General features: G+C 46.2%; 1 protein-coding gene across 2 annotated transcripts in view; it reads left to right on the top strand.

Moving 5' to 3' along the window:
• ACMSD (aminocarboxymuconate semialdehyde decarboxylase) overlaps positions 1-15,344 on the top strand; it is a 606,399-nt gene that overhangs the window by 51,640 nt on the left and 539,415 nt on the right. For both annotated transcript variants that reach the window (XM_069616567.1, XM_069616568.1), the window contains exon 2: positions 1,614-1,658. In XM_069616567.1, the coding sequence (XP_069472668.1) occupies positions 1,614-1,658 (45 nt within the window). The remainder of the gene's footprint in view (positions 1-1,613; positions 1,659-15,344) is intronic.

Here is a 15,344-nt window from a genome sequence, read left to right as displayed (position 1 = left end):
ACGTGCGCTGGCTGGGACCGCGGACAGGGTGACAGCACTGCTGGTGGAATTTCTCTCTCCCCCTCTGGCTTCGTCTCCATCGGTTCCCCTCGGCCGACGGCCCCCGGTGCTTGCAGGAAGTCACAGTCTTCAAGGTCCACAACTGGTCCGGGCCCACAGGCGCCCGGTTTGTCCTTGCGTCGTTGTCGGTGAGTGGATGTTGTCTTTGGGGGAGGACGGTTTGTGGATTTCTGTTTGGTGGGAGGGACAGATGGACATGCGCTTCGAAGCAAGCGTCCTTCAACTTTTTGTAAAATTTCGTTTTTTTCACCCGAGTCGGGGAGAATAGGGGAGTCTGCAGTCAAGGCAGCCATGGCTGCCAAGACTGCAAGACTGCCACTCTCCGCCACTCCACGGAGGGGAGAGGGTTTTATGGAGGGTGAAGGTAATGGAAGTCACGCCTCTTTGAAAACAGTAGAAAGCAGGAACAGACTTCAAAATCGGCAGAAAGACTGCCACTCTCTGCCACTCTGCCACTCCGCGTCCGCTTCGCGGAGGGGAGAGGGTTTTATGGAGGGTGAAGGTAATGGAAGTCACGCCTCCTCGAAAACAGTAGAAAGCAGGAACAGACTTCAAAATCGGCAGCAAGACTGCCACTCTCCGCCACTCCGCGTCCGATACGCGGAGGGGAGAGGGTTTTATGGAGTGTGAAGGTAATGGAAGTCACGTCTCCTCGAAAACAGTAGAAAGCAGGAGCAGACTTCAAAATCGGCAGCAAGACTGCCACTCTTCGCCACTCCGTTGCAAATATTCTAGATCGATAAAAGATCTTGGGAAAGAGGATCCAAAGGGAGATAGAGAGACCCAATAAACAGAGTGAAGAATAAATACCAGGGAAGCATAGATACTCCCAAGAAGTGAAGCAAGTGGGGAAAGGTCACTACAAGTGGTGGAGATGGATCAGGGAAATATCCCTCCACTTAAAGAAATTGACGTATTTTGTTTTTTCAGGGGCTTAATACGTTCTTTACAGAACTTAAGGAAACTTTGGAACTTTGAGAAACTTGTTCTGCCTAGTTTTTCTTTTATGCTTTTCTAAGTGGAATGGCCAGTTTAGTGTATAGGTTTGGACCAAGGACTTTATTTTTGCTTGACTATTGACTAGCGCCCTACGTATAGTTTTGATAGGAAGTTACCTTTTAGCAGAAGGGCTAGAAATGGGTTTTCTTTTTAAGAATAATAAAGCATCTTGACAACATGTCCTCTCGTCTAAGTCCTTCTTCTGGCTTGTCAATCTATGGGGGAGTTTGTTCAGCTTGCACCTGCCAGAGAGATGCCATCTTGATGAAAGTGTCACTCATTTTGCTCAGCACTCGATCGCACAAGATGCAGCATCCCAGGTTAAAATGAATGTAACACCTACATAACCTAGTATAAAAGAGTCGGTGTCTGTTCATTCATTTCAAGTGGTGATGTCCACAGGGCCACCCAGGGTTAAGCTTGCAATATACACAGGAACTGAAGTGCTGAATAGGCTATGTGGAACACTGTATGATTGTATGATTGGATAAAGCCTTGTTTTTTTTAGAGCCACAATTCCTTTCACTGACAATGCCTTCTCTCTGTCTTTACAGCGATACGGGTATGGAGGGTGGATCCAGCTTCATCACCAGTGCAAGGTTTGTAATCCCTCTGGATGTCTTTGATATTTGCTACTTGTCTGTAAATGAGATCCTTGCACAATGTTTAACAGCTGTCTTCCTCATAAAATATGCAGCTGCAAGAGTCGCGCAAATCAGAATCCTAAAAGGGGCTTTTCTGACACCAAGCTTCAACGTAGAGCTATTACAGTGAGATTAATTTTTGCAATACCGATCTCCCCTCCTCGGCAGCTCACGCTGAAATCCATATCTCTGACGTCAGCACGTCTCACGGGAAGACAGAAAAGGAGCACCAGATGAAAACGTGAATCATCTAGATTTACACATAACAGGCATCAATCAGATGCTCATCTAAAGATTGCAGCAAGAATTGCATAGTATTTCAGGCAGATAATGCAACGCAAGTGAAAAATTGCAGGCAAATTGCTAAACTGCTGCATTAGAGGTGAAGTGTAGACAATCTTTTGTCTCTGATTCTTCTAGTCCACAGCTTAATGCATCGAAAGCCATGGTGTCCATGGGAACGACGTGTGGTCTAGCAAATGTGTATAAGCAATAAGCAAAGAAACATTAAAAACAGTCTGGGGGAACTTGGTGGAAGCGCGCAATTCGGAATTGCCAATGTTATTTTGATACTAGAGAGCTGTCATCTGCAGTGCCTAACAGTAAAAAATTGGGTTGAATAGAAAACATATAAAGAGAAAACAGGAATAGACCTATCTCAACAGGATACGGCTAGTTGATTGCATGATGACCACTAATATTCAATATCGTAAAACCTGCCTAATACGACCAAAGACAACATTTTGACAACATGTTGTAAATTTAGCCTCCGGGGAAAGCCGTTATGAGGTGCAGATGGAACTCAGTTTCCCAGGCATGCTCATTCAGCACCCCCAGCAAGACCTCAAGATGCCCTGCAATTCCATTTTCTTTCACCAAGCCTCATTGTTTCTACTGGGCGGGACTTTTACTGGGGGACTTAGGCAGACTATCCATGCAGCTTCTGTCAAACAACTCATTACAAAAACTGTTGGATTTGCCATCTTTGCTTACTCCAAAGTAAATTAAATCACAATGTAAACTTCTGTTTTTAAAGCTGACTAATTGTGATGTGTAGGGTTGAATAACTGAAAATACCAGAATCACTAAATGAAGCCAGCAGCTAAGTTTTTTTTTTATCTCAGTATAGTACAGGCATTGGGCCAGAAGTGAGTGCTGCTCCACAAGGAAGGGTGTGAGCTTGGGACATATAAGCCTCATCCAAAACGCCAGCTCTGTCTGCACATATCAGGGATTCAATCCTGGAATCATACCTTCTCTCCTAACACGCCAAAGGATAAATGCAAAAAAGGGTGAATGGGGTGGCACAGTTCATAGCCCCTGAAGTAAATGGGGGACGTCCTTACTCTTGAGGACCCTTCTAATGGAATCCTTCCTTGACTTGTAAGTCTCTGTTGATCCTAGATTTCCTTCCATTGGTGCACTTTCCGCATGAGAAGTCCTGACACAGTCTCTGATAGTGTCATCAGCGAGGACCTTGACACATCTCCCATTGACTCCACATTCCTCAGTCTTCAGACGGTCGTTGTTCTCCCTCTTCTACAAGGCTATGCTCTCTTTATTCTATGTCTTCCCATATTCTATGGTTGTGTAGTTCTTTGTGGCTCTGATTAGTCTCTCAATAATGTCCCTTTATTCTAAGAGGTCATGCTCACCTTGGATAAATCCTTCAGATATAGAGTGGGAATTTCAAGTGCATAGTAGGTCTCATAAATGTCCTTGTTCCATCTCTACATGTGCTTTGCTCTGTAACTAATGGCATGCACCTGGGAGACTGGGCCCTGAGTGCTCTTTTGTTTGAAATATGCATGAAAGAACCAAGATGGATTTCTACCTCTCATCAATTTCCTGGAGTTACTGTACAGGGCCTCATTCCAAGTTTGGCGGTAAGGGTTAACGGTCACCGATAAGGCGTTAAACCCTTACTGCCCAATTCAGAGGTCCCTTAGCGGGAGCCGCAAAGAACGTGTGGTCTGACCACACGTACTTTACGGGTCCCGCTAAGGGACCAGGGCACTAATAACAGGCCTGCTATTCGTGGGCCCATTATTAGCGCATTCCCCATTCCCATTGATACCTATCGGGGCTCAAATTGGAATGGGGAATGGTTGGTTGAATGGGGACTTACCGGGTCCTCCAGGGTCGGAATGACCCGGTAAGTCCCCATCCAACCAGACCGGACCCAGACCCGGTTTGGGAGGCAGCCATGGAGCTAATAGCACCATGGCTACCGCCCAACTCGGAATGACCCCCACATGTGTATTTTCATGTGGAATTAAGGTTCCACCACTTTTTTTCATAGAGTTCCTCTCTTTTATCGATTACACGGATAAAGGATCTTGTCATGGTCTCACTTAGAAAATGCAGTTTTTCCCATTTTTAAAGGATATCCTACAATCCCATATTTGCCTTCTTATACCTTATTATCCAAAGGAGTCATGTATTTTAAGACTTGTTTGCGCAGACGAAATTCTAATAACTTGTCATTTATAAGTAGTCATTTATGACGAAAAGATAGCTCAGCACATTGAACACTCGCTGCTGTGATTTGTGTGTGACCTGCAGGTTGCAGGTTCGAACCCTGGAACGGTTGGCTCACTCTTTCATCCTTCTGAGGTCGATAAAATGAGTGCCAATTTTGATTTGGTAATGAAAATTGTCTACAACATGTTCTACATGAAGTGCTTTGTATCAAATTACTATATACCTGTCAAGTTATTATTAACTTGGGATCCTTTTAAATGATCAAACAGTGTAAATGCTATTAGCACATGGAGATGGTTATTGCCCTCCTCTCAGCCAATCAGAATGTTCAAAATTCAGTCAATAACTACTGCTATTGACTGCTTTTTAACATGCTTACTGCAAAAGCAGAGAGGGAAATGATAATGCAATTTCTAGGTAAGATGTCTTTCAACAAGACACTTCCTCTCTAGAAATACCTATGCTTTCCTATTTAACATACCAAAGAGTAGACAAAAACATGGGCAAATGCTTTCACTTTCTTGTAGAGAAACCGTTCACTTTTAAACGACCACCTAATTAATGCATGTTCACCTTAAATCGTCTCCAGTTTAAACAAGCTTGCAGTTGAAATGCTTAACTTTTGAAGACATCCTTTTCATGCTACAAAATAAAACCACTTTAATTTACTGAGTTTGCTGATTTACTTTCACATTATTGGAATAATGTTTTTACTTTAAAAGAAAAACCACAAACATGATTTGCTACTACCACTGTGTGCTAATAGCCTTGTAGACCTTTTGAGGTGTCATTATCGCTTGAGATGACTCTGCCTCAACGTATGGCCCTCGACTTCCCCTATGGCCATAACTTGGTGGTGGGTCATTATCCCGCATTAGTACCAGGCACGCATGGCTGAACAGGAATACTGTGTGGTGATTGGCTCATTTGCCGTGGCAGCCCCTCAGCCAATGAGGAGGCTCGAAACAGGGCAATCCCCGCTCCAAGCCTCCCCATGGCTGGAGGCTTCCTTCGCCGGGGACGCAGGTAAGAATATGTTTTTCCCCAGCCTTTCCTCCCTCCTCCCTCCCCACCCCAATTACCTTCTATCCCGCGGTCTCCTGCAGGGGACGATGGAAACCTCCAGCCGTGTGGAGACTCGGAGCAGGGCCTTTTTTTTTTCTTCCTCCCCATCCCCTCCCTTCCGCCCTCCCGACCCCACTTACCTTTTTTCTTCTTATCTTGGAAGCGAACACGCTGGGAACACTTCTGTTCCCAGCGTGTCCGCTCCCGATGGCCGCCATTGAAAGGGAAAACGTACTACGTTTTCCCTTTCCATGGCAGCGGCCATTTTTTTTGCCGTTTTTCTTTTCTTTTTTTTCTGTTCGAAACATGTTTCGGAACAGAAAAAAAAGCAATTAATACCCCGGTCTAACGGGCCAGGGTACTAATGGCAATAAGCCACTTGGTGGCGGGCCAATACCGCCCCGAGGTAATACCCCCGGGGCACCGTTAAGGCCCTTGCTTCACTCGGCCCTATAACTCGCCCCGGGGGCATTACCTGGGGCGTATTGGCCCACCACGTCGTGGCTTATTGCCACAATAATGACCCCTCCCTCTGTCTATAAAGCTATAATATCTAAATGAAGCTTTGCCAGGTTTATATTATATCCCTCACCTGTTTCCATATTGAAGTCCCCCACTTGCTGATACTTTTGTCAACTTCACACCTTTGGCTCTGCTCGGATGTAGAATTTGCACTTCTTGACTTTTTTAAATGACTGGTTAATATCAAAATGTCCTATCCGCGGGTCATTGCAGCGCCTTCAGTTTCTATTTGTTCAGCCTCACAATGCGAAGCAGTGGAGCCACGCTAGATATGTACCTCTATATAAAAAAAAAAAGGAATACTTTTCCTTGAAGTTCCGACATGTGTTCACGCACATTTCCTGGTCATTCGGGTTCTGCAACTGTTAGATTTAAAAAATGCCCTTGTTGCCAAGATAAGAAACAGGCCCCTGATGATTATAAAAAGAAGTCTTGAAGGGGTGCACTTGACATAGGACTGCACCACATGGTTAGTTTATTAAACAATGTGCGCTGCCGCCAGCCATTTTGTCAGTCGTTTTTGTCAGTCATTTTGTGCATTAGGGAGAAGATGGCGATCTTAAAACATTTATCATAGAAATATATCACTTTTCAATGTTGCCTGCTGTTCCTAACAAATTCAATGTCACGAAAACCAAATCATCCATAAATTAAAAGCTTGCCAATGCCACCTTCCAAAGAGCTGGCAAAAGTTGATGTATGCTTGTACGTGTGTGTGCCTTAATACCTATTACAATCAATTTGCATTTTCAATGACACGTGTGTGTCGTTCAGAAAATATTGCAACAATTCAATCACATCCATGATGGTCCTATAACACTGTTGAAACATGCTTTTGGCACTTTGCAGGGCCACTATCAGCACATTATGCAGGCACTTGGCCAGCAAATATGTGATATGCAAAATTCACATTTTATTAATCTCAGTGTCACATTGAAATGTAACCAACACTCTTACATAAATGTGCCTGTTTTAGAGATGTTTACAGAACCAACCGAATGTGTGTGTTAACATTTTGATTCGCGCATAGCAGTACATTTCATCATGTAATCAAAGATAATCTATCAGTTTTTATAACAAGCACATGAAAAAAATAGCTTAAACTGTACATTTCTACATGTTATTAAAGATAATGAACCACATTTCAGCATGCAGTGCTGAATTAAACGCTTTCTACAGCAAAGTCTAGATTAGCAAACTCCCAGGCTGTGCCTGGCACAGCACACACCAAATGGGCTACAAAGCATCCAGGGCTTTAATTAAGCAATAAGGCCTGAGCTGGAGGAATATATCCTCTTCTGGTAATGCCCCAGGGCCCATAGTTACAGGCCCAAGCAAAGCCATCGGTTTAATGCAGGCCCCAACGAGGGGCTTATTTCTATTAGTATCCCGGTCCATTGGACTGGGATACTAATAGATTCTTTGGTGAAGTTCACAACTGAAAAAAAGAAAAGATGGCTGCCGTGGAACAGGTACAAGGGGCTGCATGCAGTCTCTTCTCCCTTTCCGTGGCTGCCATTCACACAGCTACAGGGACACACCAGGAACACTGCTGTGCCAGGCGCCATCGAGGGACCAGGCAGAACAAGGTAAGTGGGGCGGGGGTGGGAGGAGGCAAATATGTGTAAAAGGAGGTGGGGGTGAGGATGCAAGGCACAGGGGAGTACTTACCTAAGCAGCCGGTGGGGGAAGATGGCGGCCTCCAGCACTGAGCAGGCTCGGAATGGCAAGATTACTGTATGGTAATGCCGTCTCTCGGAGCCTCCTCATTGTCTGAGAGAACTAGGCCACCACACCTCCGGGTAATAATCTTCATTAAAAACATGTCATTTTGCATTCATAAGCATGAATATGTGTTATCTACATGAAATGCGGCACAATTGAAAGAACATACAAACTCAAGGGCCGGTCAGCATGTGACTATTATAATTATGTGACCTTGTAGCCTCTGCTGGCTAATGAAACACTTGTAACATTTTAAAACTATAGCCATTGCCCTACGCCTGCGGGTCTGGATAGCCTGCTCTGGGGGCCCATAAAATTCATTAGATGTCTGCCCATCCAACTCTGTATCATCAATCATTTCCGAACACACCTTCAAGTCCCAATAACCCAGGCTGTAAATGATGTACCACAAATCAGTGTAACCCCCTAGTAATCTGTTTACTACAGTGCCAAAAAGTAGGACTGAACCACTCTGAAACAGAATACAGACATACATGATTAGCCACACCTGTGAGAGCCCTTCTAGTGAGGGTGAACATGGCTTAAACATCCTGTTCTGCAACAAGGTGCCTGCTTAAGAGGGTCTACAATCACATGTTAGCTCCTTGTGCCTTTTCGAGAGGAGAAATATTCATTTGCATATCAGTGTGTTCCCATCAACAAACACAGTCCAGTACGAAAATGTTAGGCAATTCTCCTCTGAACAAGAGTAGCAACAGCAACCCCAGACAGGCGTTTGTGCAGTGTTGGGCATCCTCAGTGAGGTGAAGCTGTGCCTCTCTTGGAACTGAGAGCAAATGGTCCATGTCTGGATTAGCCCATATAATTTACAGCGAAATCCTAAATCTGGCAAAACAGCAATACCCCACTCATCTGCTCTGTGGGCTGATCTGAGTTGTCCCCATCCATATTCCCCATCCCTCTCTGCAAGTAAAACCTGACTGCTCTGCTACTCACTTTCCCCCAGAAGCTCCTCACCTTCCCCTAGAAGCTCACTGTCTCCAGAGCTCTTGTTCTCTCTAGGCTGGACTACTGCAACAGCCTCTTTCTAAATCTGCCTGCTTCTACTCTCCGACCTCTGCAACTCATCCAGAACAGGACTGTGAGACTTATCCTTGGCCTCAAGCCAAGGGACCGTATCTCTCCAGGGCTCAGTTCTCTGTACTGGCTCCCAGTGGCTGCAAAGATTAAGTTCAAAACCCTCTGCATTGTCCACAAGGCCTTCTGGGGCCTGGGGCCTCAATACCTTCAACTCTCTCTTCCTAAATATGTTCCTTCTCAAGCTCTTAGCTCATCCGCCTCCAACTCACTCAGGGTCAGTCGCTTCTCCAAGCAACGAGTTGGTGGTAGATCTCTCTCTTCGGCAGGGGCCTCCCTCTGGAACAGCCTCCCTGAAACTTGAGGAGAACAATGTCTGGTTCCAGAAGCACCTCAAAACCTTCCTCTTTGCTTCTGCTTTTTCTCCTCCTCTCCCCTGCTGAACTCCTGGTTGAAACTGCACTGGTCACCTGGCTACCCTGTGATCTCAGGCCCCGCCAGTTGCACCCCTGCACTGCCTCCCTGGCATCCCCTGCTCTTGGGGACTGTTTGCTGTATCCCTACAGCCCATTACTAGCACTTGACACACTGATGTCTGCACTTACCCTTGCACTTGCCACCAGCTAGCCACACTATTACTTATCACCTATTTATTCTATTTATTTTACTGTCGTTTCCATGCACTGCCCTGACCCCTCCCCCTTCCCTCTTCCCCCTACACTTTTCCCCTTCTCCCTTCCCCTGCACTTGCGCGATCCCAATGTCACAGGGCCTAGTAAGATCATTGTCTCTGTCTTCCCTCTGTTCCCCCCTCCCTTGCCTCGTTTCGTCTTGAAACACTTGTGTATAGGCGTGTTATGAATGCCATACCATATCATACTCCTTTTAAAGAGGTTTGGCTTCCTTTTTGTCTCAGTGCTTTCACCCCATGCCTTTACAGATTATGAATAAGAACTATGACAAAGGACTACGATGAAGGAATATGATAAAGGAGAAGGACTAGACTGAAGAACTAGGATCAAGGAGATGGAAAAGGACACAGGAGGAGAACTACAATGAAGGACATTTACTGTGATGAAGTGGAAAGACCAATACAAAAGAGAAGACTATGATGAAAGACTATTATGAAGGTGAAGGAGTCGGAGGAACGACTATGATGAAGGAGAAGACTAGACAGAGGACTAAGATGAAGGAGAAGTTCTAAGATGAAGCACTATGATGAACGAGAGGGAATATAACACATGAATATTATAGACTATGACACAGGACAATGATGTAGGACTATGACAAAGGAGAAGGAGCACAGCAAAGGAGAGAAACTATAACAAAGGACTAGCGTGATGGGGAAGGAGTATGAAAAAGGAGGACTATGGTACATTAGAAGAAATGTATAATATGGTAAATCATCATGGTAGTAGTTTCAGAGCGCCTTGGGGTGTCTGTAACAAGGCCCATTGTGTCCCCGCCCACCTTCAATATCAGACCTTAGTCTGCAGAGGTGTAGGGGGAAGATGCAAACATGGGAAGAGGTGTAAATGGCACAGACATGGGACATGGATGATGAAACATGGAAAAGAAGGAATGATTTGTGATAGCATGGGTGAATGTAGATATGCCATATCAAATGCCATATCATATCATCAAGGTGCATCACAGATGTGGCTGCATGATGGGCTCACGATGTGCGCCCAACGCCTAGTTAAATCAAGGTGAACCTATGGCTTGGGAAAAGGTTTAGACTTGGGGCAAGTTCCAAAATTGTAATTCAAAGAACGGTCAAGCCTAGATGTCAAGTGCACCTCAGTCAAGAACAGGCGACGTAGAAGGGAGGGATGAGGTGCTATGAACAGGTTGAGGAATTCCAGCCGACATCACAAGCCTGGAACTCATATTTTGTGAGAAGCTCTCCTGATCAGACTGTGCTATCGTTCTTGCACAGGGAACTCAGCTCACGGTGCTGCAGCAAGATAAAATGCCGTAGTCAAACGACATGTTAAAATGTCCCCAAACGTGATGAAAAATTAAGTGGGTGACTTGTGCACCCAGGTGCATAACCATGGGCATTTAAAATGTGTTACAATATTATATTGAATTAGCATGCACAACATTTTAACCAACCTTTGAAGAAATGTAATAGAAATATTCGTTGGCATGGGAATAAGCCTTTTAATGTGGTTTGCTGCACTACAGGTGGAATATGTAATGTGTCTGTGCTGATCTAATATATCCCTAGGTCAACTGTTTGCAGTTGTGGGCTCTGCCGTTGAGGGTTATGCAGTACTTTACAAGCACATTCCATGAACATTTGGCAAACATGGCATGCTAATAGTAACTTACTATACCTTCACATTTTGCATTAATTATATAATGAATGCTACAGTGCATGAGCTAGCTGCATATGCATTATACTCAATACACTATCTTCTAGATTGCCTGGGAACTCTGCAGAGTGCAGTCTGAGCATCCATGAGCAACAGCTCCCTCTCCCCAGGAGAAGTAAACCACCCGCAATCACAGATCTACAACTACTGGCAAATGAAAATCTTAGGCAGAAACTAAACGGCAAGCAGCACTAGATCAGCAGTTCACATGCTGGGTGCAGGTGCCGCATGGCCAGTTACGTCAGGGAATATGCGATAGCGGGACCAAAGTTAGCATTGGGGTCTGTCGTCCTTTAAGTGATGCTAAAACTAAAGGTAGAGTGACCAATGCGTAGAGAGTCTCCCAGCCATCCCCAGAGCAGACCGCCTACAGCTGATAGCTCTGCAACACTCTATATACATGTATAAAGGTTTCGACTGATGCTATATACCACTACTGATATGATATGATAGGTTATTGATAACGTGCTTAATACCCAGAAGTTTCTAAGCGCGGACCTGGGAATCGAACCTGTGGTACTCCATGTCATCTTGCTTTCAAGGCGAGCACATTGCCCCTGAGCTATCCTCCCGAACAATGATAAACGGACATCCGGGCATTCGTCCATCCTATACCTCCATCAAAACCTATTCATGGTAAAATGATGATTGAAGAAGCAGCATATGACTGATGGAACATGTAAGGATGAAATGGTGCACACTTAGAAGTCAGACATCAGATGTGAGCAAGAGTGACACTGGGTAAACCTGCAGAGTAATCAATGCCTTTGCTATGACACACGAGAATGACTATGAGGAAGGACTAAACGGAAGAACGGTGAGGAAAAGGACACACAATGTAACAATGTGTAATGCATTCAATGCATGACAATTGCGTTGCCAGTTGCCATGCCAACTAATTCTCCTGCTTCTCAACAGCTTTTCTCACCTCTGTCCTCTATGTGAACCAAATGGAGGGCTTGGAGCGAGGGTCTAGCTGTTAAAGGGCTGCAGAGGTATGTCTCTCAGTGCTGGAGACAAATGCAGTGCAGTGGTGTGGGGCTACAATAAATGTAGCAGTGTTTAATACCAACAATAGAAGCTTGCAGAGTAAGTTCATGTGCCCCCCGGGAAGAGAACATTACACAAGTGATGTGGTGCAGTGGAAAGATCACACCGTTCGGAGGATCATGGGAGTTTTTTTTTTTTTAAAGAGTTGAGTCCTCCCTAATAGTGGCTTTATACTTCTTCAGTGGTTCGTTAAATGTTGTTTATGTGGGGCTCCTTCTCCTCTCCAGTTTGCCAGAAGGTATCCGCAGAAATGATCGTCAATACAATTTCCAATGGAGAAATGGCCGCATCTTTTTTACAACATTTTGGGACATTTTTTGAAAATATAGGCGTGGGGTGGGGCAAGAGTAATAGTTAAGGTGGAGACAGTGGATGCGGGGGACCGCCCCCCCAATTATAAAATAAAAAAAGATGCAGTAATTTCTCCATTCGTGATTTTCATAAACATCATTGCAGGATGATGTTGTATTTGACAGCTGTCTGCTTCGGAAAGAAGTTGCTGGGCTTCATTATGGCTACTATGCTGCTTTGTCTTCTGACTTTATTCCTTATGCAGTGCGGTGGTGATGGCAGCTCAGTGCACGAGGCTTCCTATGCATCTTTCTTTTGTCTGTGGCCATTTCTGGAAAGCATGTTGTTTTTAGGTTGTTTTTTTTTTATTGTGTTGAAGGGCTCCTTTCAACAATGATGACATTGTCATTTCATTTTCTGGTCCATAATGGAATAATTGCACACGCAGTAATGCTCTTAATAATCTTAATAATCAATTTAGATCGATGCATGGTTTAGTCACTGGTCGGTTGGGTGTTGGAATGGGGGATCAGAAACATCATGTGACCTCTGCAATGAGGCAACTGATCAAGTTGTCTAGGAATGCTCTGATTACTTACCGGTAATCTTCATTACTCCTAGTCCTACTCTTCCTCGTCACAGTACTTACTTCATGAGGCACCTGCCTCCGACACAGGAGTGTCTTCTATTTCTTTAAATCTCTATAACTCCTCCCCCACATCCATGTCACTCAGTTTCATATTACCAAGCCAGAGCATGGGACCTTCCCCGGAGGGAGGGTGAGGAGGGTCGTCAGTACTGTGACGAGGAAGAGTAGGACTAGGAGTAATGAAGATTACCGGTAAGTAATCAGAGCATTACCTCCACGTCCACTCTTCCTCGTCCCAGTACTTACTTCATGAGGTATACCAAAGCAGCAACGGGGAAAAGGTCCCAATGAGACACAGAGCCAAAAACAGTGCAGCAAAACACCCACAATAACTCTTAAATCACATCCCCACAGACAAAACTCCAACCACGAAGGAACCAACCCCGAGTGGGAGAAACTCAACCCATAGCGGTTGATGAAAATGCCTAGACCAGCCAAGGCGGCAGCCATACAAATCTCTTGCAGAGAAAAACCCTCCTTGCATCGGCCCAGGAAGCCGCCAAACCCCTGGCAGACCGCCCCTGATTGTGCGCAGGGACAGGCAGGCCAGAAGCCACATAGGCCCTAGAGATCACAACCCGGAACCACCGGAAAATGGAAACCACAGATGCGTTATGCCCAGCCCCAGCCAGACCACAAGCAATCAGAAGACTATCAGATTGGTGGAAAAAGCAAACCAAGCCAAATACTCCAACGCGTCCCGCCGGACATCAATGTTAAGCCGAGCCACCTCCTCAGGCGTTCTTGGATCATGAAAGAAGTCAGGGAGAACCAGACCCTGAGAGGTGTGAAAACCGAGAGACAACTGAAGGGAGAAACATCGGACCACACCCCGGCACCACCGAGTCTGGCAGCACCCTCAGGAAAGGAGCATGACATAAGAGAGCCCCAATCTCCCCAAGCCTACGGGCAGAAGTGAGGGCAGTAAGAAAAGCAGATTTCAGTGTAAGAAGTTTGATATCAATCTCGGAAATGGGCTCAAAAGGAGGCCCGTGAAGGAACCGTAATACAAGAGGGAGATCCCAAGAGGAAAGCCCTTTATCAGCACAAGGACGGGAAGAAGAAAAACCCTGGATCAATTTCCCCACCAACACCTCCCCATCCAAGTGACCGTCAGAGTCCCCCAAAAGTAATTTCATGGAGGCCCACTGAGAGCGAAGCCTGGAAAAACTGCCAGGCCCCTGTCAAAACCCCTCCTGGAGGAACCGAAGGATAGCAGAGGTAAGAACGCAGGGGAGGGATCCCAGACCGCCCATACCAGTCTCAGAAATGGCCCCAGTGTCTGCCTAACACCTTCAGAGTGGAGGGTCTAAGAGCATCCATTTGGACCCAACTACAGGATCTGAGAACCCCTGAGATATCAACCTAGACTGAGCAATAGCCACACCACCCATTGCATCTGGTGGAATTCCAACCGCAGATCCCCTTGAAGGGGACACGGCCACCTCGGAACCAGCCAAGGTTCCTAGGACCGAAGCTCCAACAGCGAGGGGAGCCAACTCCGGCGGGACCAGAACGGAGCTAACAACAACACAGTCACCCTGGACACTCTGATGCGCCAAACCACCCGGGGCAGAAGGGGAATAGGCGGAAAGGCATAAAGGAAAACCCCAAGGCCACTGTACAGAGAGGGCGTCCATCCCCCAATCTCCTCAGCCTGAAACCTAGAGCAGAAGAGGGGAACTTCTGCTGAGGCCGGGGATGCAAACAGGTCTAGAACCAGGGACCCTAATCTGACACAGGTCACCGCAAAGACCTGGACCAACAGGACCAGTTCCGCAGAGGAGTGAAAACCGGCGTCTGAGAAGATCCGCTTGAACATTGTCCACCCTTCTGATACGTGAGGCCACCAGAGACACCAGATGAGAGTCCTCCCGGGTGCCTATCAGCGCTGCCAGAGCATTCAAGGAGTGGCCGGAAGCCCTTTTGCAGTTGACATATGCCAAGGCCGTCGTATTGTCCGATCGGACCAAAAACCGCCGACCGTCCAGCAACTCCTCGAAGTACACCAGAGCTTGGACAATGGCACAACTCTGGATGATTGCCGGATCTCCCCAGATCTCACAACCCTTGAGCTGAGAGGACCCCCAATGTAGACCCTTTCTGCTGGTGTTGGTAGTAGGAGAGGCCACAGGAGGAAGGACCATGCACACCTCAGCCTGTAGACCTGAAACCCCCCGCCACCATAGCAGGGACACTCGCAGCGCTGGGGACACTGAAAACAAAACTACAAAAGCTGAGATGTCGGGAGCCAGTGGGAGAGAGTATAAGACACCAGGAGACGTAACCGAAGACGGGCTCAAGGAACTGGAAAACATGCAAGACGCCACGTGCCCCGTAACTTCAGCAACAGGCGAGCCGGGATATACTGCCTTCTGAGAACCCAGCCCAGAACAGCCAGCAAGCGCCCCCCCCCCTGCACAACATCCAGAGTAC

Source organism: Ambystoma mexicanum, chromosome 9 (genome assembly GCF_040938575.1).
Source record: "Ambystoma mexicanum isolate Mex_15411 chromosome 9, UKY_AmexF1_1, whole genome shotgun sequence".
In the NCBI taxonomy this organism is placed as follows: Eukaryota; Metazoa; Chordata; class Amphibia; order Caudata; family Ambystomatidae; genus Ambystoma; species Ambystoma mexicanum.
This window is presented reverse-complemented; position numbering and strand designations above follow the sequence as displayed.